At 55.0% G+C, this 25016-nt stretch overlaps 2 protein-coding genes across 11 annotated transcripts in view; one reads left to right on the forward strand and one right to left on the reverse strand.

Annotated features, from left to right (window-relative positions):
* Positions 1-3980, forward strand: part of BRD7 (bromodomain containing 7) — a 52200-nt gene extending 48220 nt beyond the window's left edge. For 2 of the 5 annotated variants that reach the window (XM_050774798.1, XM_050774800.1), the window contains exons 16-17: positions 53-196; positions 843-1075. In XM_050774798.1, the coding sequence (XP_050630755.1) occupies positions 53-196; positions 843-898 (200 nt within the window). In that variant the 3' untranslated portion in view covers positions 899-1075. Of the gene's footprint in view, positions 1-52; positions 816-842; positions 1076-3592 lie in introns of those variants that run through there. The other 3 variants (XM_050774799.1, XM_050774796.1, XM_050774797.1) reach the window with 3 other exon arrangements.
* The window catches only part of ADCY7 (adenylate cyclase 7), a 72649-nt gene continuing 49608 nt past the window's right edge, over positions 1976-25016 (reverse strand). For all 6 annotated transcript variants that reach the window (XM_050774782.1, XM_050774780.1, XM_050774783.1 and 3 more), the window contains 19 exons: positions 21338-21465; positions 19475-19633; positions 19132-19264; positions 15681-15872; positions 15276-15310; positions 14646-14729; positions 14383-14455; positions 12964-13061; positions 11669-11753; positions 11289-11414; positions 10438-10530; positions 9209-9402; positions 8255-8348; positions 7860-8015; positions 7014-7160; positions 5996-6100; positions 5649-5763; positions 4934-5058; positions 1976-4707 (listed from right to left, as the gene is read on the reverse strand). In XM_050774782.1, the coding sequence (XP_050630739.1) occupies positions 4561-4707; positions 4934-5058; positions 5649-5763; positions 5996-6100; positions 7014-7160; positions 7860-8015; positions 8255-8348; positions 9209-9402; positions 10438-10530; positions 11289-11414; positions 11669-11753; positions 12964-13061; positions 14383-14455; positions 14646-14729; positions 15276-15310; positions 15681-15872; positions 19132-19264; positions 19475-19633; positions 21338-21465 (2289 nt within the window). In that variant the 3' untranslated portion in view covers positions 1976-4560. The remainder of the gene's footprint in view (positions 4708-4933; positions 5059-5648; positions 5764-5995; positions 6101-7013; positions 7161-7859; positions 8016-8254; positions 8349-9208; positions 9403-10437; positions 10531-11288; positions 11415-11668; positions 11754-12963; positions 13062-14382; positions 14456-14645; positions 14730-15275; positions 15311-15680; positions 15873-19131; positions 19265-19474; positions 19634-21337; positions 21466-25016) is intronic.

Raw genomic sequence — 25016 nt, forward strand, 5'->3', positions numbered from 1 at the left:
TCTAAAGGAACCATGTTTCAGTATCTGGAACTATCTTTGTTTTTCTTGTTAGCTGAACAAGTGACCAATAATCTTAAAGAACTTGCACAGCAAGTAACTCCAGGTGATATTGTAAGCACGTATGGAGTTCGAAAAGCAATGGGGATTTCCATTCCTTCCGCCGTCATGGAAAACAACTTTGTGGATTTGACAGAAGGTACGTGCCCTATTTTCTCTGGGAAAGTGGAAAGCTGTAGTGACTACAGTCATCCCTCAGTGTCTGCCCGAGATTGGTTCCAGGACCCCAGATTTGGTATCTACCCCACAAGGATACCAAAATCTGTAGATGCTCAAGTCCCTAACATAAAATGTATTTGCATATACCCTACGCACAACCTCCAGTATACTTTAAATCATCTCTAGATTACTTATATACTTCGTAGAATGTAGTTAATATACTGTATTTTTTTTTCATTGTATTTTTTTAATTGGATTTTTTCCCCAAGTATTTTTGATTGGCAGTTGGTTGAATCTGCAGACGTGGAACCCGTGGCTAAGAAGGGCCAACTATAAAAGGAACATTAGTCTTCTCCCTTCAAATAACACTTGAAAGGTTTTGTCTGTTTTTAATGTATAAAACTATTCTTAGTTTTCCTTTTATCTTGTCTAAAGAATTAATAAAGATTTCCTGTGTACAGAAGAGCCACAATAATAGCCTGATAATGTGCCTAGTGTTCAACCTTGGATGTGGTAAAGAATGGCTCTCAGCAGTTACAGTTCTGGATGGCAGCTTGACCTTCATGTCCCCTTTTTAATTAAAAGGTAAAAACAATGTTGAATTAAGTGATGTCTTTTTCTTTCAGATATTGAAGAACCTAAAAAGACGGATGTTGCTGAGTGTGGACCTGGTGGAAGTTGAGGCTGCCTGGTATTTGATTATATATTATGTACATACTTTTTCATTCTTAACTTAGAAATGCTTTTCAGAAGATATTAAATATTTGTAAATTGTGTTTTTAATTAAACTTTGGAACAGTGAATTTGAATGTTCCAGAGGTTGGACTTGTATTAGGTAATAAAGCTGGACCTGGGACTCATCTTGGTGGTGTATACAGAAAGGAGCCCTTGTGAGGAAGGAACGTGCTTGGGGCTGTTGCCATACCTGCACAGCATTCTTTCAAAATAGTGCCTGCCCGTGCTTCTTCCTTATGTCCCACAGACAGGACCATCACTAAGAAACGTTCTTAAAATGGCCCCATCCAGTGAGATTTTCCATTATACGAACATACTTGAAATAATTTTACAATTTACTAGTGTGGTTCTGCCCCTGCATACCCAATGGGAATGATGCCCTTGTATGGGTAATTAGGCATCTCCCACCCTCCCCCGACAAAAGCACACTGGGAGTTTTATAGCAGGGTCACATGGCTAGTGTTTTTTGTTTTTTTCCATTTTTTAAAGAGTTACTAGTACTATAGCAAAGTAATAAGCCAAATAAGATAAACTAAGTCATCCTTGAATACATCAGGTAGTTACCAGATTACCAAAAGGTGACATTTCTATTTACTGTTTATCTGAAATACAAAGGTCAAGTACCCAAGCAGTTGAACTCTTAAGTAGGAGACCACAAAATGCATGGCCCCTTTATCAGCAAGCTGAGATAAATGGTGATTTTTCTGAATCTGTCTAGAACCTGTTATACATAAGGGAAAAAGGATGGAGATAGCCTTGTTCAGTGAACAAATTAAGTTTGAAGGCCCTTATACAATCCTTCTATAAATCACCCAGGCAGGAAGCCATTTGATTTCCATTTTCCTGACTTTGAAAATTAGTATTTAGGAAGAACAAGTAGGGTAAAGGAAAATTAATTCCCCCAAAAGACTCAAAATCTTATGCTAAAAGAGTCAAATTTTCAAGTTGTTTTAGAGACTACTTTTAATCTCTAGTGAGTTCCTGAGGACCAAGAAAATACTTAAATTTAAAATACCTTCGGATATTTGAGTTTTTTAAATTGCTAATTTAATATGTATAAAAAGCAGCTAAACACTGGTACTTTATAAAAATGAAACAGCATTTTGAAACAAATGTTACAGATCTATAAATACTCATTATATAGAATAAACCCTAGTTATTTGCATGCACCACCTCAAATCATGTTTCTTTACATTGACCTATTATATACACAGAGTATGCAGTGGTTAATGATCTTCTCTTCTGTTCGGAAATTTCCTCAATAAGGCAGAAAACTTCAGGTATTATTTTCACCAGTTAGGAGAAATTGTAAGGAAGTCCTTGACCCATAGAGAAGGTCACTGTTAGATACTTGTTTCTGTCATAAAACAGAAACCAGTAAAGAAATAATTTGGTAATTTAAAAACAGGTTCATAAAAAGAAAATACCTGCAGGTAATTTTTATGGTCAGTTATATTCTATAACCTGAACACTGAAAACTAAAAACTGACAAACTATTATTATCTGAGCACAGCACAGTGCTTTAATAGGAAATAAAAATGCATGAATGGTAATCAGTTATTTGTTAAACTCCCAACTGGGGTTTCTGTTACTGAAGAAAAAAACAACTTAAATATTGCAAGAGTACAAATAAGCTGACCTCAGAGAGGCCCAGTGCACTGATGTGTTTCCATGTTATATTAGCAACAGAAACCTTCCTGACTTCCCAGGAGAGCCCCCGCTGGGCAGCCCTGGTCACTGCTAGATCTTGCGAGCACAGATTTCAGTATAGTATTCATGTGAAACCAACCCTTCATGTAAAAAGTTGGTGTGTAAAAAAGGCAACTTCAGCGAGGCTAATTGCCCTTACCAGCATTGTTGCCATGAAATTCCTTTATACAGCAAGTTCCTCTGTTCACACTGATTCCAGTTATGTGCAGCACATCAGAGCTGTCACTAGTCCACCCAGCACCTTTGTGCAAATTAGAATACGCCTGCCCTTCCTCGGGCTGATAAAGCCGCACATGACACAGCACAGGCAGGCTCAATTTTCGTCCCCTCCACTGCCACCCCCACACTTAGCTGTACTCTAATTTGCAGCCAGGGGGCAACTCATCCCAGGACCCCAACAAGTCCGGTCAGTCACCCAGTCTGCAACCCTGTATAATCTTGTAAAGGCTCCTGTATGCAAGACTTTCTGTAGAACTTAACGGGGTTCATGGTGACATCTAGCTAAGAATCCCTGCTATATAGGGAAACTGAGTACTTTAGAAATCCTGGCGATGCTCTAGTGATGAGGCCACTGGTTAAGTCTTTTGGTTATGAAGTCCCTTCAGAAAAAGGCACGGGCAGTTTTGTTATTTCTCACCCTGTTACAGTTAGGTTGACTTTCAATTCCTTGGAAAGTTGAAGCACCGGTAAGACACATCCCCAAAACCTGGCTTTTTGCATTTGCCTTGACTCGTGCAGTTTCAGAGCAAGAACGGCTCAGCATTTGTGAGGGGGCGGGCTTCCCAGATCCAGGAGCCTGTGCACGCACCCATGCCGAGTAGATCCTTGTAGTTTTGAAGCTCTCCAAAGTTAGCTGTGAAGACTAAAGGAAAGGAGAGATGCACTCACAGGTTGTCCAACTTATCTCTAAACAGACTTCATTCCTTTCCAGTAAGAAAAGTAAGATACAGTTGAAGGACGGCAGGGGAGAACGCAAAGATGCGTGAGTGATCAAGGAAGAGCTGAAAGGCCGCACCTTTCTAGGCACCTCTCTCCAGAATGCTTGCCTCACGAGCTGCCTCATTCAAAGGCAAGGCTCCGCTGCTCCCTGCCTTCTTGCTGTGACCACATTCCTCAGGACTCAACCCCCACAGCCAGCTGACCCCATAAGCTGACACTGGACAGTAGTCCTCCCTACATGTCAGTGGTTAAAAAGGCAGAGCATCCACTGGGAGGAAGAGATTTCTGTCTGCTAGCTAAGAAGTCATTCAAAAGGATAAAACCCCCATTAATGTATTCATTTGAAACAAACATACCAGACAAGGCAAAAAGTAACAGTGCTAATTAGGTGTGTTTCTCTACTGTTTGAAACCGTTTACAGTAAAACACCCCTTTCAGCTTCATTTACCAGAATGCGGCTGTGAGAAACACTCTCATTGCTGGGCCCACCAGGGAGAAGGAGTCTCCAATCCGTGCCAGACAGTTCAGCTTACTCCCCCTTGGTGTCTAGAAAAACAGACCTCACTTTTGCATGCCCACAGGCCAATGAGGTGGGCGTCTGTTTTCATCATGTGCTAAAGTCGCCTCCATAGCACCTCAGGGAACAAAGATCTCAAAGTCAGCCCTGAACCAGTGAACATTCTCCAGCTTGCCTGGAAACTGTTACAGACCGGGCACAGAGGTTCTGGCCTCCCCTGCGCACAATGGCTCAGTGGCTGCTTTGAGCCAGAATCTGGTGCTGCATGTGTCTGAGAAATCCTTCAGTGGGGGTCCAAAGAAGCCAACATACACAGCCATCTGCCAGGAGGCGGCCACACCCTCTGCATGCCTCTGGGATTGGCGTGGGATGGAGTCTTCTCCTGGGCTTGCTTCAGGGAAGGAGATTGGCTTCCCAGCCTTTTCAGAACCCAGCAGGAGCCCTCAGTTCAGCCCCAGCCCCTGAAACTTGGCAGTGTCCGTACAGACAAAGTAAGTTCTCAGCTCGCCTTTGCCTTTGACATTGATCAGGCCACGGCATTCGCAAGAGTACCCGAGGCTCTGGAGGATGGTGCAGGTCTCCTCGGTAACCTGAAAAGGAAGAAGACCTGTGTCTTCAGAGGCGGGAAGAACACCTGTCATGGTAGGGACAGATAGAGACCGCCCAGGCACGCAGCCTGCCTTCCCCGGAGAGTGTGATAGCTAGAACCCTAGAACCATGGCTGCTGGTTGAGACAGCAGCTCTTAAGCCCAAGTCCTCTCACTTCTGGGGAAGATCCTTTCCCCTCAGTTACCTGCTTCCCCGATGGGTCTTTACCTGGATTTTCCCAAGTTCTCCGGTGCTCTCCATTCGGCTGGCCACGTTGACTGTGTTTCCCCAGATGTCATACTGAGGTTTTCGGGCCCCAATCACTCCAGCAATCACAGGCCCATGGTTTATGCCTAAAGATGATGTTTACAGTTAGCCAAGCATGCAGGCAAAGCCTCAGGCTTCTGTCCTTAGGGGAGGCCAGAGAATCCATACCCCAGTACAGGATGCGGGGACAAAACAACTAGAGTGAAGGCTGGCTTGTTTCTCAGAGTCACCATGATGCAGTCGGGCTTGGGGTGTGAGGAGGGCATTCCCCGGCCAGCTCTTTTTCAGATTCAGAAGCCAGAAGTCTGGGTTTGATGTTAACACTTGTATCTGCTACTCTCCGTTTTAACAAAGGCCTGGCTTTGAGCGCAGGCCCACAACTATTTAGGTTTAGTAACTTTGCTTCCTTCTCTGTATTTTAAGGTTACCTGTTTACAGTCAATAATTTTGGTTCTCCGTTTTTTGTAGTTACTTATTATTAAAACTCTCAATGGTAACTATATGCTAACTATATGCTTATGCAAAACGTCAGAATAATTGTCCAACTGCTGAGCTTGTCAGATCAGAGGGATTCTCAAACCTTTCATAATAGATGGCGAGGTGCAGCTGTGCTGCACAGACTGGGTGGGCTGGCCTAGAGGCAGGGGCTCCCCACGCCCCTACCGCCCGGGCTCACCGACGCGGAGGCGGAAGGAGTTGAAGGAGTGTCTGTTGATGCCGTCCAGCTTGCTCATCAGGGCGATGCTGAACTCCACCATGACGCCAATGTGGGCGTGCTGCCGCTCCAGCTCCTGTGGGACAGGCTGTGGGTCAGATCCTTGCATCTCCAGAGCCCCCAGACATAGTGGGCCTGGCGCGCCACTCTTGTTGAGGATCCCCACCACTAAAATCCTGGCAGAGCCCTACAAGCACCTGGGCCCCTCCCCCCCCCAGGACAGGATATGGACACACCCTTTAGGTAAGGTGACAGGTCACCTTTAAGTGAGGGCAGTCGGCTGAATTATCCCTCTTGGGCTTGAGTACCTGGTTCTCGTGCCCTGAGGCGACACTGAGCCCTGCAGCTGCCATGTATGTGCTGCCGATGGTCTTTATCTTCTCCACGCCGCTGAACTTGGGCTTCAGCAGGAGCTGCAGGTGAGAAGGAAGCGGTGAAGCAGCCGCCACTCCACAGCCACAGCCAGGCTGCCCCCACTCCTCAGGAAGGGTGTGGGGTTCCTTCCACCCATCGCCGCCTCGCGTACACACGTCTCAGGCTGCCTTGCCAGCTGAGCGCATGACGAAGCATGGTGAGGACATGGCCCTTGGCGGCTCCTGCTCTTCCTGTCGTCTCCGTCCCCACACTGTCTCCCTCTTCCCTTCCATCTGTGTCTGCACAGAGCAAACACGGCATTATCTACACAGGAATGTAGATTCTTTGTCTCCAGCAAATAATTCAACCCAAACTGACTTCCTCTGAATCGGCTTGGTTGGTAGCGTGGGCTTAGTTGGAAATGAAGCTATTCTAAAGGGCCTGAGTCTAATCTTAGCAAGCTGCCCATCACAGAGAAGATGCCAACGAAATATTTGCTGCATAAAACAGAATGAAAAAGAAATGTGTACCTTCATATTCTGTGTAATGTATATTCCCCCCAGGGGGGCCATGGTGCTTTTTTTTTTTTGAGACAGAGTTGTGAACTGTTGCCCAGGCTGGAGTGGAGTGGCGTGATCCCAGCTCACTGCAACCTCTGCCTCCCGGGTTCAAGTGATTTTCCTGCCTCAGCCTCCCAAGTAGCTGGGATTATAGGCAAGTGCACTACCAAGCCCAGCTAATTTTCTGTATTTTCAGTAGAGATAGGGTTTCACCATGTTGGCCAGGCTGGTCTCGAAGTCCTGGCCTCAAGTGTTCCACCCACCTCAGCCTCCCAAAGTGCTGGGATTATAGACCACCTTGCCCAGCCCTGTGTCACATTTTTAAATTGGGTTTTAGAATGGCAGGTGCCGCCGCCCTTCCCTCCCCAGCATGGGTTGGGACTGCTGCACAGGGCTGGGCTAGAGGCTGTACCTCGTCGAAGTCGGCAATGATCTCATTGAGCAGGCGCAGGCACTCCAGCCCTTCTTTGTTGACATCGCACTCTGTGTAGAACACTTTGAAGTCCGGCACGGAGGCAAACATGACACAGACGCAGTCATAGGACTGATGGTACCAGTCCTGGATGGGAAGAAACCAGACCTTACGCCACTTCACCTCTTGAGGGGATGGGAAGAGTGGCAAGGCCTCAGGAGCAGATGGCACTGAACTGCCCAGCCCAGCTTTCGGGGGGTTGGGAGGAAGGTGGGCTGCATGAGGTTCATCTGGCAGCTGTTACCAGGTGATTAAGAATCGGGTGGCCAGGGAGGGTCAGGCTCAGGTTGGTTTTTTGCTCACAGAAGCACCATGGGTGTTTCCATGTACACATGGGGTAAGAACCTCTGCAGTAGTGGAGGGTAACAGTTGGAGGTCTTCGTTCTCACTGGGCCTCTGTTTCCTATCTAGAAAACTTGCTACACAGAACTGGTAGAAGTACAGACATTTTCATCAACACAGAATGTCCAGATCACAAACCGCTGAACACACATTTCATCCTCGCCACAAGCCTGTGGGGAAGTGCTGTCAGCCCATTTTACAGAGGTGAAAACCAAGGCCCAGGAAAGCAAGGTGCCTTGTCCACAACCACACTTGAGCCCAGGTCCTTGACCCCAGACCTGTTCTGTCACAGCTGATCCCATACATTGTTGCCTGGGCATCCCGGTGAGGCCAAGACCTGAGGAAGCCAAGCTCGGTGTGCACTCCAACTCCACACCTTCACCCTATGGACTGCGCCTGGACCCTCTGCCTCCCTGCCTCCACCCCAGCCCCTTCTCAGCACACCTCGTTTAACTTGTCACCGATAAAGTGGGCGGCCACGTGGGCTGGCAGGACGTTCTCCAGAAGAAGGCGGTTCACGTTCTCCATGGTCTCAAACTCCTCGTGCTCCTTCTTGAACTTCTTCTTCCATAGACAGTCCAGGCGGCAGTAATAGTCAATCTGCAAACGGCACGAACATAAGTGCCCTGTCCGCAGGCGAGCAGGGGCCATGCTGCTGTGCATCTCCTAGCCGGGTCTGTCTGTCCCTGGTGTCCTTGGAGCCTCTGGCCAGGGGACCAGTGCTTTCCTGGCAGGACTTTGGTCTTTGCTGCTGCTCCACACGAGCCCACCCCACCCCATCTCCAGATGGAGGTGAGGAAAAGCAGGCAGAGCTTGGGTGGGGGTGCCAGCCTCCATACCTGTCTGGAGAGCGTGAGCAGGGTGATGTAGAACAGGACCAGGTAGAAATTGGTCATGGTCTTCAGGTCTCTCCAGGAACAGCTAGGGGTGCCGCTGGATATGAAGGGAGGCCCAAGTCACTCCCAGCACTCACCACCCCAACCCATCGAGTCATGCTCTCCAGGTGCCACGCACACCCAGGGGAAAGGGGGAAATGGATTCTAATGGGGTGGGTGGAAAACTAGACAACTCTGGGGTATTGATAAAGGGAGGAGGGGCGAGGTGGGCAGGGAGGTGGGGGAGCCCTCATGGGAAAGACCTCATCTCACCCCTGAATGACCAGAATCAGCCGTGATGAGGGCCTGAAGGGAGCCCAGAGCTCCTGGTGAGCCAGGGTCAGTGGCAGGCGGGGTGGGGTGGATGGGTGGCATAAGGATTTTCAGGTGCGGGGCAGACCCACAGGAGCAGATTCTGTTCTGGGTCCCAGGCTTCCAGCTTTTTTGTTTAGGGGGACCAGGTCCACTCCTTAATCCACTTGGGACCCAGAACCCCTAGAACCACACACCCCAGCCCTGACAGCGCCTCAGGTATCACCACCTTCACCACCTGAAGAGACGGAAGCAACTGCTCCTTCCAGAACTCGAGACCCAGGACATGGCCCTGACAGGAGCAGAGCTAGAGCTGCAGCCACCTTCCCTCCCCACCACTAGACTGGCTTGGAAACAGGGTGACCCGGTGGCCTCTGTCAGACCAGAGACTCCTAAAGAACCTGCCGGTGAATCGAATTCCTCAGCTCTGAGCGCTGGAGACCTGGGACCTGGGCAAGCGTCAGTCCCAACTGTGAGATGAAAGCCAGGCCATCTGCCAGCCCCACCCTGCAAGGTGCCCACTCCCTATGAACACAGAAGCCCCTTGGTGTGAGCAGGCACCAGGTGAACAGGCCACCATGGGGACGGGGATGGGCGGGGCCCCACCTGGTGGTACCATTGGGCTCGGTGAGGTTGCCCAGGCCTTGGCCGCAGCAGTCCCACTGCCAGCATGGGGAGAGGTTGAAGAGCACCAGGTAGGCCACCAGGGCCACTGTCAGCAGCACAACCTTTGGTTCCAGGCTCATCCTCAGGAAGACGGAGCAGGCGATGAAGCCCAGGACACAGCTGCAGGTATAGTACTGAGGGGTGGGGTGTCACTCAGGACAGAGCCACCCCACCACCTACTCTCGCCTCAGGCCCAGCACATACCCCAGAGCTCCACTCCCCAGCACCTCAGCATCACCCTCTTGCCTTACCACCTCCCTTCTCAACAAAAAACAATGAGACCTAAGAGTGTCCATTGTTTTGTTGTTTTTACTGTAGTTTTATTTCTTATGAAGTGCGCTCATTTAAAGGGGAAAAAACATAGTATGCAGATGCTCTGGATATGACAGACCACGGTCAAGGTCAAGGCCGGAGCATGCATGCATCCAAGTTGCCTCCCTGAGTTTTTGTGAGCTTACCCTTCCAAAGGACCTCTGCCCTGCTCAAGATTGTGCTGTGGCTCCCCAGCCCCCAGAATAAAGACCACGCTCTTCACCCCGGCATTCTTGCACCTCCCAATCTGGATCAAGCCTGCCCCTGGCTCAATATCCCGGTTCTTCCCACTCCCTCCCCAGGAGCCAACCCACCCAAAACCCCACTGCTCCCAACACACGCCTCGGCTTTTTCCCCACACCATCCCCTGTCCCAGAACCTTCCTGCTCTTTAGAGCACTGCCACCCTCTGAAGCTGCAGAGTCTGCTGTCTGCAAGGGCCTCCAGGCAGAGACCTTGACCTCTGCCATCAGCCTGCCTGAGACTGCCCTGGCACCACCACCTAATGAAACCCCTCCCTGAGCTGCAAATACTCGTGTATAAAACAGCGGCAGGCCTGTCAGAGAGGAAGTACCCTGACCCGGAGATCCCCACAAGGCCAGATGCTCCCCTCACTCCCTGCCCGCCCACACAGCCTAGACCAAGCCTGCCAAGGCCAGGACTCCTCACTCTCTTGGGCCAGAGTCCAGCTGGGCCCATGGGGCCCTGCTTTCCCAGCTCTGCAGGAGAGGCTGGTCTCAGCCTCCACGTGCTGTGCTCTCAGGGGTCAGCACCCATGCTTTGAGGGTCCGAACTGCACCCCCGGCGGCAGCAGCCCCACTCTGAGTGAGGCCACGGAGCCGGGCCCAATGCACTCACCGGGAGGGGCTCGCACAGGGCTCTGGTCTTGCTGCTCGCAGCTGGTAGGCCTGTCTCGTTGCCAACAGGCAGCTCTGGGAAAGGCATCAGGGGCTGCAGAGGAGACGGGTCCCCATCAGAGTTAGTCCAGGGACAGGAACACTGGAACCTGCCCAGGCCATGCAAGGTGGGCCCCAGGCAATCATGAGTGTCACAGCAGCCTGAGGTTTTACGTTGGGCTCAGCTCCGAGCATGGCTCAAGCCACCGTGCCGACACCCCACAGCAGCCATCGGGTTCACAGGGCAGAGGGGCTAGGAGATGAGGGCACAGTCACCCCCAGAAGAGCAGCGGCCAGGGGGTGGGGCCGGGACCAACATTTTCAACCTCCCCAGTGACCCTGAGGGAGGTGGTCACAGTAACACATTCCAAAAACCCAGGGTCCAGGGCAGAGAGGTGAGAGAGGCCCTAACCTGGGATGCGGGCTCCAAGAGGCGGGTAGACAAGTGTCCCACAGGCTGCTTTCTGCAGCACTGAGCCTCTGAGCACCAGCAGAGGAGCAAGGGTTCATCCCCGAGAGGAGAAACTGAGTCTCAGAAGGGCCATGAAGAATGAATGGGGTGTCAGGATGTGGTGGCTCAAAGCATCCCATCCTCCTGGGGCTGGCCACACAAGCTCTCTGGGTCCCCAGAGTCCTCATTTGAAAACCCAAAGGTGAGGAGCCCTGAGTCTGCAAAGAGGAACCCCCAACGGCCACCTGCTGAGCTTGGGGGAGAGGTCAACCAGAGGCAGCTTTTAAGGCCACACTGTAGGCATCCCAAATCTGGAGGTCTCCCTCTACCCAGGAGGCCTGCCTCCCCACCCCAGGACCCACCAGGTTGACGATAGCCACAGTGAGCAGGCTGCCGATGGTCAGGATGGCCAGGGTCAGCCTCAGCAGGGGCTGTGTCTCCACCCTCTCGGAGATAGTGCAGAGTGTCCCCCGGGCTGGGCACCACCTCTGTGGGGTAACAGGGTCAAGTCACCCACAGCCAACAGCCTGGGCAAGGAGGGCTGGTTGCAGGCAGCCTGGGGAGGGGTCCCTCAGAAGAAGCCTCCAGGGCACTCAGGAAATTGTCCCTGAGGCAGGAGAGATGGGCACCCAACCTTGACCAGAGCAGGGGCTCAGCCCGGCCAAGCTCACCAGGGAGGACTCCTGGGCAGGCGTCCCAAGGCAGGGAGAGAGGGTCCAGGGGGCCAGAGCTCCCTACTTACCGAGAACTTGGTGGCAAAGCACAGGCCCAGTACCAGCCCCAGTACACAGGCCACCAGCCCAAAGGACACACCCAGTGCCGCCGTCCTGGAGAGGAGGTAAGAACTTCAGTTCTGCCTCGGGCCTTCTGCCCAGGACCACTACCCCCACCAATCCTCTGGCTCACAGCCACCTGTCCCCACCCCACCTGGTATTCTGCCCACAGCAAAGGGGACCTGTGAAAACTGTGGCCCAGCTGCCCCATGGGCAACACACAGGGCCCGGCTAGACCATGAAGATTGAGGTCAAGACCATGGCACTCTTTTTGGTCCAAGTGTGTAAGAAATGAGCAATGTCTGCTGCCTTTAGACTCAGAAAAAATACAGTCAAAACGTGTTCCCTATTATGTCTTTTTTTTTTTTTTTTTTTTTTTTTTTTGAGATGGAGTCTCAATCTGTCACCCAGGCTGGAGTGCAGTGGCGTGATCTCGGCTCACTGTAAGCTCCGCCTCCCAGATTCATTCCATTCTCCTGCCTCAGCCTCAGCCTCAGCCTCCCAAGTAGCTGGGATTACAGGCGCCTGCCACCACGCCCGGCTAATTTTTGTATTTTTGGCAGAGACGGGGTTTCACCATGTTGGCCAGGCTGCTCTCAAACCCCTGACCTCGAGTGATTCGCCCCTCGGCCTCCCAAAGTGCTGGGATTACAGGCGTGAGTCACCGCGTCCAGCCTCCCTATTATGTCTTTATTAAGCATAGCCAAAACCACAATCCTGATCGATGCTTCGGCCTAACTGCTCTTCTAGAAAGCACCAAGTAGCTGACCATAGATACCCCTTCCCTCTGATTTCACCCCCATCCGTATACCCCACCAGCAGGGCCCTAGAGCCAGAAGCATGAATCTCAGTGACTTTTGGATAAATCATTAACTCTCTGTGCCTCAATTTCCCTGTATATAAGAGAGAAAGGATGGTGCCTACAGTTTTCAGAGTCTATCTTCCTAGCACTCCAAACACCTAAGGCAAGGGCTGCCAACCAAAATGCCTGCAGGCCACACATATGACAGGTGACTGAGGGGAGAGACGTTAGGGAGTAGGGAGGCCTGTGGCAGAAAACACACATTCTATTAAAAAGAAGTGTTGGTAACTCAAGGTGTGCAGCCACAACCTCTGGTCCAGTTGCTGGGACCCCAGCAGCCGACCCCTTCCAGCCCAAATCATGCAGCTCCTTGCAGGTTCTCTGGTGGGTCCTGCCATGGTCGGTCACCTTCCAGCCTGGATCCCAGCAGGCTGGACCCCCACACCCCTCCCCACAACTGACCTGGGCATGAGCAGGACGTGGACGAGCAGGATGCAGACAAAAATCAGGCCGGCGCAGGCAAAGTCGTGGCGGGCCCGGGGGATGGGTGCCAGGCGGTACTGGGGGCAACAGGGACTGTGAGGGGTGGCCACCTGCAGTGCCACTTGCCCACCCCGCCTCCAGTGAATCAGCTTTAAAAAAACACCTCCTTGCTGGGACAGTGGCTCACACTTGTAATCCCAGCACTTTGGGAGCCAAGGAAGAAGGATCACTTGAGCCCAGAAGTTTGAGACCAGCCTGGTCAACATAGTGAGACCCTATCTCTATTTCTAAAATAAATAAATTAAAACCCTCCCACCCTCCCGGAGTTCCAGGTGATGTGACACTTGGTAAGTTTCATTTGTTCCCATTCTCCGCTTTTTCCTATTTGAAGACAATGCCTTCCCCTCCCCTACGCCACCCGTCTCTCTCTTTGCAAGGTCCCTGCAGAGCTCATGGCCCCAAGTACATGGATAGGAGCCAAGTCTGAGCTTCCGGGGCTGTCCTCGCCTCAAGCCAAGAAGCTGGCAGGTAGGGAGACCACCCCACCCCCACCCAGGTGCCATTGTGGGATCACAGCCCCAGAAGGGTTCCTGCTGCACTGCTGCAGGGAAGGAAAGCAGGCTCGGCGGCCCGGCCACACCAGCCACACCCTGCAGGTCACTTGGCCAGCAAGACCTGCCAGGCAGGTTTCCTCGTGACCTCACCTAGGAAGCCCCCAACTCAGGGAGCCCCACAAGAGGAAATACTCCCAAATTTGGACTCTGGGTGCCACTTCCTCAGGCTGAGGAGGGAGAGGGGTACCCCTGGAGCACCAAGGGCCGGGACTGTCCTCTATGACAGGCCACACCTGAAGCTGGGGACAGGCTCTGAAGCCTCTGAGAGCCAGTTTCCTGTGTGAAGTGGTACAGCAGCACCCCTGGGCTGGCCGTGTGACGGTTAAATTGTATAATGTGGGTGCCAAGGATGCTGCCAGAACTCAGAAGGCACTCAGGAAAGAAATGGTCGTTATCAGTACAAAAAGCTCGTAGCAGCAAGTCAGGACAGTGATAACTGAGTTTTGGGTTCTCGTCTCATTGCAAGGCCAGTGCCGTCAGCCTGAGGCATCCATGGCAGGATCTGCTAAGGCTTTGCACTGGACGGAGCAAAAGTCTTGAAGACCCATGGAGGCAAATCTCTGATGGCGCATTTGGGTCATGGAATGAGGCTGACAGGAGAGAACGCCAGGCTGGTGCTGCACTGGCCCCACCCCCACCCCCACCCGGGAGCAGCTGTGGATTCTCAGTGCCCCTCCCCTAGCCGGTCTTGGGAATGCAGGCTGCCCCATGACCTGCGCCTCCCACCCCACCCCAAGCCTGGAGACCCTGTCCCCCTGTGGGGGAGGCTGCTGGGGGTCCTCACCTCGCGCTCAAAGCCCTTCTCCAGGAAGATGGACCCGAAGGTGTAGAAGTCGTCAGACTTGGAGCAGCAGGGCCTGTGGGCGGGGGCAGCTGTGGTGAGATGGGAGCTGGGAAGGGGTCCATTCCCTCGGCAGGTGGCAGCAGGCAGGGGGAAGGAACAAGACTGGGCCACCAGGCATGGGGCATGAGGTGGGCCTGCCCACATGGGGGACCCCTATCCAAGGGGGAGAGGAGATGGGGGTGAACAGAGGTCTCAGGCCTCACCTCGTGGAGCTGAGCCCCTCGATGGCTGACAGCATCTCGTCATCGTACGAATCGTCCTCCGACCGCCCCTTGGGGGACATGCTCCTGGAATCAGACACCAACAACAGGATGGGCACAGGAACCACCTCCAACTCTCCCAGAGGAGGGCGTGGGCGTGGGCATGGCCACCAGTGCGGTCCCAGAACCTCGTGTGGGATGGTGAAGGAATGGGTGGGTCCCACTGAGGCCCAGAGAGGGCAAGTGAGGACCCAGCATCGTCCAGCATGGCCCAACTGGCCAGCGGCCCAGCCACACGCAGAGGGCAGACCCGAGCCCCAGTCCAAGGCGTCTTCAGCTACACCCCCGGGGTTGGCATGGAGACCAGAACACCCACAGGCATCTCCTTCCCTTCCACCGACTCCACTGACCCCGCCAGGGCACCACACAACAGGTGCTCCATCAAGGCCATGTAGAAGGGCCAGGAGCCAGGAAACTCTGGTTCCTAGAAATGCTTTGACCCAAGCCCTGGCCAACTTCACAGAGGTCCTGGGCTGGGCCTTGCGGAGCTGCCCACTGGACAGAGGCTGGTCAGGGCAGCCTGCTTGGAGGAGGTGGCTGCAGCAGGACTTGCCAGGATGGCAGGGCACACACCTGTCTGGGGTCCGGCGGTGGCGCTGGGGAACGCTCTGAAAGGGAAGGGAGGAAAGGATACAGTCATTCCCCAGAACACTGGGCCCTGAAGGCCACTGCTGGGCCAGGTGCAGCCCCTCCAGCACTTGATACACAGGACAAGGTGTCGGGGTCATCCAAGCCACAGACATCCTGACTACAACTGAGCATGGTCCAGGCACCAAGGAGGACAGGGATGTTCCTGGCCATCCTGGCGTCTCCAAATGCCTTTGCTTCCTCTCCAGCCCCAGGAGGTAGGGCAGAGGCTGTGGCCATTTTACAGATGGGGACAGTGAGGCTGAGAGGGTAGGATATCTTTAGCACTCACTCTCCTGCCCCTGGCTTGGGGCCCCAATCCCTGGCTCTCTGGGTGGGAGGGGGACCTACCTTAGGCCTCCGCCCATTGGGGACGGGGGTCTCGCCACTGCTCACGCTCTCGCGGTGGTTGAGATGCGCAAAGGGCCGCGCTGCCCCCCAGGACTCGAGGTACCGGGTCATGCGCACTGACGCCCGCATCTTCAGGGCCGCATCCCCCTTGGGTCTGTGGAGGTGTTGGCTGGGCGGGGGTGGCTGCTGGCTCTGGGGGCAGACATGGACACAGGCCTGTGCCACCTCCTCCCCTCTCGGCCCAGGAAGAGGCCGCCACTCCCATCCGGCTCTCCCTGAAGTGTGACACCACCCTGAGCCCATGAAAAAATAAACAGCAAAGAAGTTGCTCAATCCGCAGTCCCCTTGGAGAGTGGCTGCCCTTGGGGACTGGCCAGCCAAAGCCTGGTGCACACTGAGGCCAGGCCATAGGGGGTCGCAGCTCGGCGCCCTGGCCCTGCCCCAGGCGGAGAAGAGGCTAGCGCGTACCCACCACGGTACCCAACCCCACTCCCTGCTCTGCCTCCCCAAGGAGAGAGGCGGGGTTCGGGTCCCAAGCCCGAAGCCCCACTGCCCTTGAGGCTCCTTGGAACCAGAGAGTCCCTGGGGTCTGAGCACCCATCAGCCCCTCCCCAGGAGGCGCCTGGGGAAGCCACAGGCATCCTAGCCCGCCCTCCCACGTGTGGCCGGCGCGCGTTCGCTCCATCCTAGCCCGCCCTCCCACATGTGGCCGGCGCGCGTTCGCTCCATCCTAGCCCGCCCTCCCACGTGTGGCCGGCGGGCGCTCGCTCCATCCTAGCCCGCCCTCCCACGTGTGGCCGGCGCGCGCTCGCTCCTTCCTGTGGGAAGCGGCCAGGAGGAAGAGGGGCACTGGCCGCCCCAAGAAATGACCAAGCCAGAGGCCAGCCAACCCCCAAGGCAGCGATCCAGAGAGTTCCACTTGTGTGGCCCCCAACCGCAGATGGCACAGGGCCATGACCTGCCGCGTGCCTGCGAGACCCAGCCTTATGCTGGACACTCAGTAGCTCAGCCAGGCCCTGCATGCATGGCCAGCCCTACCCGCCAACCCCCTCATGCCACAGACCCGAGGACCCCTTAGCCAAGAACAGCTGCCTGCGGCCTTCCTCAGTTGGGGCGGCCAGACAGGACTGGAAAAGGGGCAGGGAAGAGAAAGACCCAAAGGCCACCAGAGATGAGCTTAAGCCAGCTCCAGGTCTGCTGAGTCCTTAGCCCCTGAAACATTCCCCTGCCTCCAGAAGTCCTGTCTCCTAGGGCCCCGCAAACACCCCGTGGACAAGCCTCCACAACTACAAACACTCACTAAGCCACAGCTCAGCTTTCCTGGAAACCTCTTGCCTCCTTTTGGGATAGAAACATTTTTAAGTCCTTAGCCGCGTCTATCTGCCTAGCCATGGGAGCCATGTGGAATTTGGCCTTGTTGAGTGTCCCGGAGCAGGAAGAGCTCGCTGGCCCTGTGGTGAGCAACCTGGTGGGGGTGGGTGCATTTCTCTGTCCCCTCGCCCATTGTGGCAACTCTGCTTACACAGTGCCCAGCCGTTCAAGTTCAAGGTCACTGGCACTCAGCAGAGAATCCAGACACCCTAGCCCCCTGAGAAACAAATAAAAAGCAGAAATAAATAAAAATCAGATTCCTCAGTTCTGAGCAAACACATCCTACTCAGAATGGGCGTGGCATTGGTATGAGCCCCATGGGGGCACCTGCAGCCACATCCAGTCCACAAGAGCCCACCTTGCCCCAGTCAGGCCATACAGCAATGGTGAGGCAAAGCCCATAGAAGCCAGTGCAGAAAATCTACCTCCGTGTCAAAAACAGGAGCTACAGACAAGCTCCCTGCACACAGGAGGGATGTTCCAAAGGTAGGAAAAATGCAGGGTGCACGACCATGGGGCCCGCCACTGCCACCTTAGCATGAAGGGTCGGGAGACTTGCAGTTCACTCTGTGTCCATGAAAATCCCTGTGGAGGGAATACAAGAAACTCACTGCACAGGTCCCCTCTGAGGAGATGTGCCGGCTGGCGACAAGGACTCTTTCTACAACATGCCCTTCACACCTTTTGAACTTCAACTGTGTGGATGAATAAAGTTAAACAAAAACTTTTGCCAGATAAATACAGATACAAGCTGCCAGATAAATACAGCTGCCCAGTTGAGTACTGCGTGCAACACTTATGCGAAACATGATTCACGGTTATCTGAAATGCAAGTCTGCCCAGGCAGCCTGCAGTTTTCTCTGCTCCACCTGGCAGCCTGCGGGGGTAGATTTTGGAGCCTCCTAGGTGAGGAGCGCTGCTTCATTCATTCAAGGGCTATCTGAGCACCAGCTTCGAGCTGGGCACCCATCTCAGCACGGGGTGGGGGGCTGCAGCCTGGAGAGGAGGAGCCCCCCGGCATGGCACTCACGCTGACAACAGACAAGGAAAATGGATAAACAAGCAAGGGCATTAGGGACGGAGGGAGGAGTGCTTTGGGTGCAGGGACCTGCGGGTGCCACCAGCCTGGTAGTGGAAGGGCAGGAGGAGACCAGGTGGGGTGAGGGGAACAGGAGAGCAGGGGAGGGGCTTGGAGGGGCGAGGCCAGGGCCGGGATACAGGGCGAGGATCGCCGCCCTATTCTAGGAGGGTGGCGGCGCAGGACACAGGTACTGGGAGGGGTTTTCCCAGATGCTGGCTCAGTATGGATGGCGCAGCACTGGGGGTGCTGGGGGCAGAGTGAGGCCAGCAGATGTGTAGGGAGGCTCACAGGCCAGCCCTTGGGCCCCCAGGGTCTGGCAGTCGGGCCAGCCCCAAGGCACATTCAGGACCAGAGTGAAAGGAGCCACTCGCTGGCTGGGTCGACATTCTTGAGCAAGCCTCAAGGATGATTCACAGAGTAGTGGCCAGACATGCCAGACTCCCTCGAGCAGGCCAGGGGCGGGCAGCAGACAGGCCGAGGTGGACCCCACCTGGCCAGGGCAGTGGAACTGCCTCCCCCACTACGGGGTCCTGGAGCCACCAGGGGACCTGCGGTCAGCACCCAGGACACTCAGAGGCTCCTGCCCAGTGGCTCCCAGGCCACTCCCTGCTTTCCTGAGTCTCATCCAAAGCTTGTTTCGAAAGTGTGTCTCTCAGAAATCTGCGAGATTAGTAACCACCTCATGGAAAATAAACCAAGAGCGACGATAATTCATAGAATGCTGTGACGTGCCGGGCGCGCCGCAAGGGCCTCGCTCAGATTAGCTCCTTCTGGTGGGGCAGGTGCTGTTTTCCCATCACACAGAGAAGAATGGAGGCCCAGGGATTGACTACTCAGTGCCTAGAACGTGCCTGGGAACAGGGAGCTCACTCCTGCCCAGCCAGGACCCTTCCCCACCTCTCCCTCCATGGGAGTCTCCCCCGAGGTGCAGGCCAGGCTTCCCAGGGCCCCTCCAGCCCCTCCGGGTCCCCCCCAGCTGCGGCCTCCGAGCCCTCGTACCCGGGGGTCGATGACCAGGTAGGTGCGGATATTCATCTCCTTGAGGTAGGGGTCCCGCTGCTGCCCGTGCCCATCCTCCACCTCGTACGCCTTGTCCAGGTGCTTCAGTGTCGCCTCCGTGATGTGCACCCGGCTGCGGGAGACCCAAGTCAGGCAGAGCCTCGGAGCCCAGAGAGGGCTGGCATCCACCCAGGGACGTGCAGCAGGCAGGCCCGGACCCCAGGCCAGCTTTTCTGCATTCATCCCTCCCTCCACACCTGACAACCCCCCAACCTACCGCAGAACCCTCCATCCACAGCCAGCCCCAGGCCTCTGGCCCTGCTGCTGCCCAGCCCAGCCTCACCCGGGGACTCCGGCTGCCTCCATCCGGTTGGCCAGGGACACATCGTGGGACCATACGTCATACTGCCACTTGCGCAGCCCGATGACCCCGCACAGCACGTTCCCCGAGTGTATGCCCACACGCATGTTGATGTCCACGCCCGTGGCCTCCCGCACCTGCCTGGGGCAGAGTGGCCCAGTCACCCCAGCCCTGCCTAAGCCCTGGGACAGGCTGAAGCTCCCAGGTGTGGGGTGGGTACCGGACAGGGTGTGGGGACAGGGCAGGCTCAGCCCACGGGAGAGAATGTTCTCAGCCTGATGCGGCTTCCTCTTTAGGAGGAGCTGAGTGCCCGTCCCCGGGAGCACACAAGTAGGTGTGGCCACACCTGACCTCAGGGGTTAGGTAGGAAGGAGGAGGAATTCCAACTAGTCACTACAGCCCATGTTGATGGACCCAAAATACCATCACTGGGTGTTTTCCCTGCCCAGCAGCACTGGCTGGGTTTTAAAAGTTTACTGGGGGCCGGGCGTGGTAGCTCATGCCTGTAATCCCAGCACTGTGGGAGGCTAAGGCAGGCAGATCACCTGAGGTCAGGAGTTTGAGACCAGTCTGGCCAATATGGTGAAACCCTGACTCTACTAAAAATATAAAAATTAGCTGGGCGTGGTGGCAGGCGCCTGTAGTCCCAGCTACTTGGGAAGCTGAGACAGGAGAATCGCTTGAACCCAGGAGGCAGAGGTTGTGGTGAACCAAGATGCACTCTGGGCAACAGAGCGAGACTCTGTCTCAAATAAATAAATAAATAAATAAATAAATAAATAAATAAATAAGTTTAAGTTTACTGGGGTCTACAGAGGGGGTCCAGGAACCACCCAAAACCTAGCATAGACAAGGAACACAGGGCCCAGACCATGGGTACCTTCTATGCACCCCCCACCAGTCCCTGGGAAGCAGGGGCCCTAGGAGCTGTTGGCACCACTGAGAACAGGAGCGGAGCCCCACAGGAGAGCTTCCCTGGGGCACAGGGGACCCCAAGACAGGAACAGAGCCTGAGTCCCCATAACAAGCGGCACCATGTGTCCACCAACAAGGCTGGGCACTGACCAAGCTTTCCAGGGTCAGAGCCAGAGGCACATGAGAGCCTGTACAACCTCCACCTGTTACAGGACAGGGGCCGGCCTGAGGTCACGCAGGCAGTGGTGCAGGGCCAGGCCCCTCCAGCTCTGCCCAGGCTTCTTTCTGGCAACACCAGCCACCTGTGGCTGGACTTCAGGAGGACAGTCTGGAACAGGGACTGATGCCTGGGACCGGCAGCCCCACCAGGCCCTGCTCTGCCCCACACTGGTCAGCCTGGCTGGGCCTGCCTGGCCCTCTCCCCATACAGCCCTCTCAGCAAGTTCTTGCCACAGACCCCGGCTGCTCAGAGCCGCAGCGGACCTGGAGGAGAGCTGGGGGTCTCCCCGCAGCCTCAGGACCAAGCCTGACTCCAGGATCTTCACTGGGGGGCAGCAAGCAGATGGAGCCTTGGAGTCGATCCCTGGGTCTGAAAGGTCCCCCGGCTGCCTGCCCTGAAGCCTCCTGCTGTTGCTAAGACCCCAGCCTTGAGGGGAGCAGATCTCACTGCCCTGACCTCACATTACCCAGCTCTGAGCTCCGGAGATGCTTTCTGGGACTCAGAGTCACAGGCAGCACCACAGGGAGGGATGCAAACAGATGAGGTCTGAATCCTCCAGCAGGTTGGGTGGTCCAGGCAAGCTGATTTCATCCCCCATCCCCCGAGCCTCAGTTTCCCCATTGGTGACATGGGAATGACAAATACCCTACCATGCCCAGGAGGGTCCGCCATGGGGCAGGACCCAGTGCCTGGGCCTGCCCAGGACCTACTTGATGGCCTGGCACATGTCCAGCCCCATCTTCACACAGTTCCGGGCGTGAGTGGGCAGCGACACGGGCAGGCCCGATACACAGTAGTAGCAGTCACCAAGGATCTTGATCCGCATGCACTCGTTGGCCTGCAGGGTAAGGGAGGGGCCTGGTCACTGGAAGGTCTGGGGCCGGGACCTGTCACGACAGCCGCCTCCCCCGACCCTCCAGGGTGCGCCCGGCTCTCTCCTGCTTGGGGGCTTGCCTCCTGGGGTCCAGCCACCAGGAGCCACTTCTGGGCCTGGCAAAAGGCTTAGCAACATGGGAGCCTCCCCAGGAGGAACCCCCAGGCAAGCACCAGAGGTGAACACAAGTGTTCCTAAGGGCCTCGGGCAGGGCTCTGCCTTGGTTTCATTTGCCCAGGTAATGTTTGAATGCCTACTGAGTACCCGGCCCCAGGCCAGGCAAGGGGACACAGCAGTGAACAAAATAGACGAAAATCTCTGCAGCCACAGAGCTTGCACGCAGGCAGGAGGGGTGGGCACTAAACTAAAAAGACAAAAACAAAGCAGTGTGCCCCTCTTAGTGACCGGACTAAGGAGAAAACCAAGGCACAGGAGGGAGGTGATGTTCCCAGGAAGCCAGTGAAGACCTCTCAGAGAAGGAATCAGAATCATTTGAGCTAAGACCCTGAGGAACCGCGAGAGCCGGCCATGCCAGTCTCTGCAGGGAGAGTGCTCAGGGACTCACAGGAGCTGGGGAAGAGACAGCGAGGCAGCCAGGAGGCTGCAGGAGTGGGGAGTGAGGACAGAGGTCACAGGTGCACACCAAGGCGTCAGCAGGTTTCAAGGTCACCCAAGCAGTGGCTGTGCTGACAGGGCTTAGGTGTGGGGAGGAAAGATACCAATGCAAAGAGGAAAGAGGGATGGGGAAGGCGGAGACAGAGAGGGGCGAGGCCGGGGACTCAAAGGAAAAGGCCCAGGGAGGGAAGGGGACCCCGAGAGCCCTCTGAGGTTCATCTGAGGCACTGCTGCATCACCAGGCCTTCCCTAAGCCTTCAGCAAGCGTGGCCACATGCACCGAGGCCTCGTGGGTGGGGCTTTAGGGGAGCTGAAGGAGGAGCAGCATCTGCCTCTGCTCTCCCCTCCCTACCCTCTACCCACTCAGCTGACCCTCGGACTGGACACCCCAGCAGGTGGCCCTGTGCTCTGGCTTCTGGCGGGGAGGGAGCTAAGAGGGCTGTGTCCTGCAGGCTCACGACAGCTAGCCCTGCTCCTGGAACACCATCTGTCTCCAGGTCTAGAGCCTATCCTGTCCTCGTCCCCACTCTGTGCCTATCAGTCATCACAGACCCAGGCCCCAGACACAGCACCAGCCCTGCCTCCAGGTCCCCTGCACCTGCCCATCCTGGGAACCATCCCTGGCCTGCGCCCTCCTCCAATTACTCAGTTTGAGCGTGTGCCAGATGTTTCCTGCTGGGCCCCATCTGGCACATGCTGAGTGAGTTCTGAGTGACTGCAGGGACACGAGGACAGTGACTTTCCTAGAAAGCAGGCAACCTTGGCAGACCTGGATACTAGGGTCCGGCTACCCTGATCTCCTCTCGGACCAGGCACAGGACTGCCCGTGGACCCAGCCTGGCTCTCAGGGATGTAGGGGAAGCCACATTCCCCAGGCTGCTCCACCGGCTGACAGTCCCCTGTGTCTCTGACACTTGGAGTTGGGGAGCTGGGTCTTGCGCCAAGGTGTGACTTGTATGCCTCTGAGAGAGGAGGCCCTGGCTCTTGGAAAGAGCTTACACTTCTGGAATCTTATTGCTGATAGGAGAAAAGGCTGGGACTAGCCCTGCCCAACTCTGCCCAGAGATTAGATGCTCTGGGAAGCTGGCAGCTGCCATGGCCTCCCTTTCCCCATCTGTGCAACAGGGCCATGCCTCCTGGGCCTGCTGGAGAGGGAAGACTGTGTGCAAGAGGCAAGGGACCCTCTGCGGGCTTTATGGTAAGGAAAGGGCCAGCTGTGGCCCGAGCCCAGGGCCCCTGCCTCACATGAGCCTCAACCTCTGGGGCTCCCAGCTGCTGGCTCAGAAGCCATGCAGATCCTGAAGGAAGGTTCCAGGCTAGACAGGCCCTCTGAGTCACTCAGTCCACAATCCCCAGGATGGGACAGTTTTCCAGAGCATCCCTGACCAGTGCAATCCTATAGAAGCTTGGTTACCGCCTGCAACAGGGAGCCCACTTCCAGTCCTCCTAGGATTGAGCTGCTCTGATCGTGAAAATTTCTTTCCGGTGTGAAGTCATAACTTGCCTCCCATCAAGTTCTAGACCATTGATTCTCTGCCCACAGAGACACCTGGAAGGCTCTTAAAAATTCTGGCCAGGCACAGTGGCTCACGCCTGTAATCCCAGCACTTTGAGAGGTCGAGGCAGGCGGATCACAAGGTCAGGAGATCGAGACCATCCTGGCTAACATGGTGAAACCCTGTCTCTACTAAAAACACAAAAAATTAGCCGGGCGAGGTGGCGGGCGCCTGTAGTCCCAGCTACTCAGGAGGGTGAGGCAGGAGAATGGTGTGAACCCGGGAGGTGGAGCTTGCAGTGAGCCGAGATCACGCCACTGCACTCCAGTCCGGGCGACAGATTGAGACGCCGTCTCAAAAAAAAAAAAAAATTCTGATGTGGCAGGGCGTGATGGTGCATGCCCGTAATCCTAGCATTTTGGGAGGCTGAGGTGAGTGGATCACTTGAGTGTAGGAATTCAAGACCAGCCTGGACAACATAGCAAAACCCCATCTCAACAAAATACAAAAAAAAATTAGCCTGGGGTTGTAGTGCACACCTGTAGTCTCAGCTACTCGGGAGGCTAAAGTGGGAGTTCAAGTTCACCTGAGCCCAGGGAGGTTGAGGCTGCATTTAGCAATGATTATGCCATTGCACTTCACCCTAGGTGACAGAGCAAGACTCTGTCTCAAAAACAAAACAAAACAAAACTCTGATGGGTATGGACACGGGCATTGGTGTTTTAAGCTTTCCATGTGATTCCCAAGTACAGCCAGGACAGGGAGCCACCACCTTAAATTACACTTCAGCCTCTATTTAATGGCCACCACTTCCAGGAAACCTGCCCTGATCACCTGAAGCTGGGCTAGGTGCTCCCCAGGCTTCCTGGACCCCACACTTCTCTTCAAACACATACCATGTAGGCCCAAGGCCCCACCCAGGTTCAGGGCCTGGCACTCACCTACTCTCAGGACCATTTGGTCCATTAATGGAAATATTCCTTGCCTGACCTCCCTCCCTGCCTGGCACCTGTCGAGCTCCTCAGCATCCTGGTCCTCGCCTTGGCCCTCATGTCCTTGCACGTCTGACCTTGTGCCCTTGTCCACTTCACACCCTGTTCCACGCCCACTGAGCATGTTCACCCCATGGACACACAGGGCTTGCTTTCTACCCCAGGCTTTGTCTATGCTGTTCCCCCTGCTAAGAACACTGTTCCCTTTCCTCCTCAGATGTTTTTTCAAGTATCTCAAACTTTAACGTGGGCCAGGAGCTCACGCCTGTAATCCCAGCACTTGGGACGCCAAGAGGGGAGGATCACTTGAGGTCAGGAGTTCGAGACCAGCCTGGCCAACATGGCGAAATCCCATTGCTACAAAAAATAAAAATACAAAATACAAAAAATTAGCTAGGCGTGGTGGCGGGTG

Source organism: Macaca thibetana, chromosome 20 (assembly GCF_024542745.1).
Source record: "Macaca thibetana thibetana isolate TM-01 chromosome 20, ASM2454274v1, whole genome shotgun sequence".
Taxonomy (NCBI): domain Eukaryota; kingdom Metazoa; phylum Chordata; class Mammalia; order Primates; family Cercopithecidae; genus Macaca; species Macaca thibetana.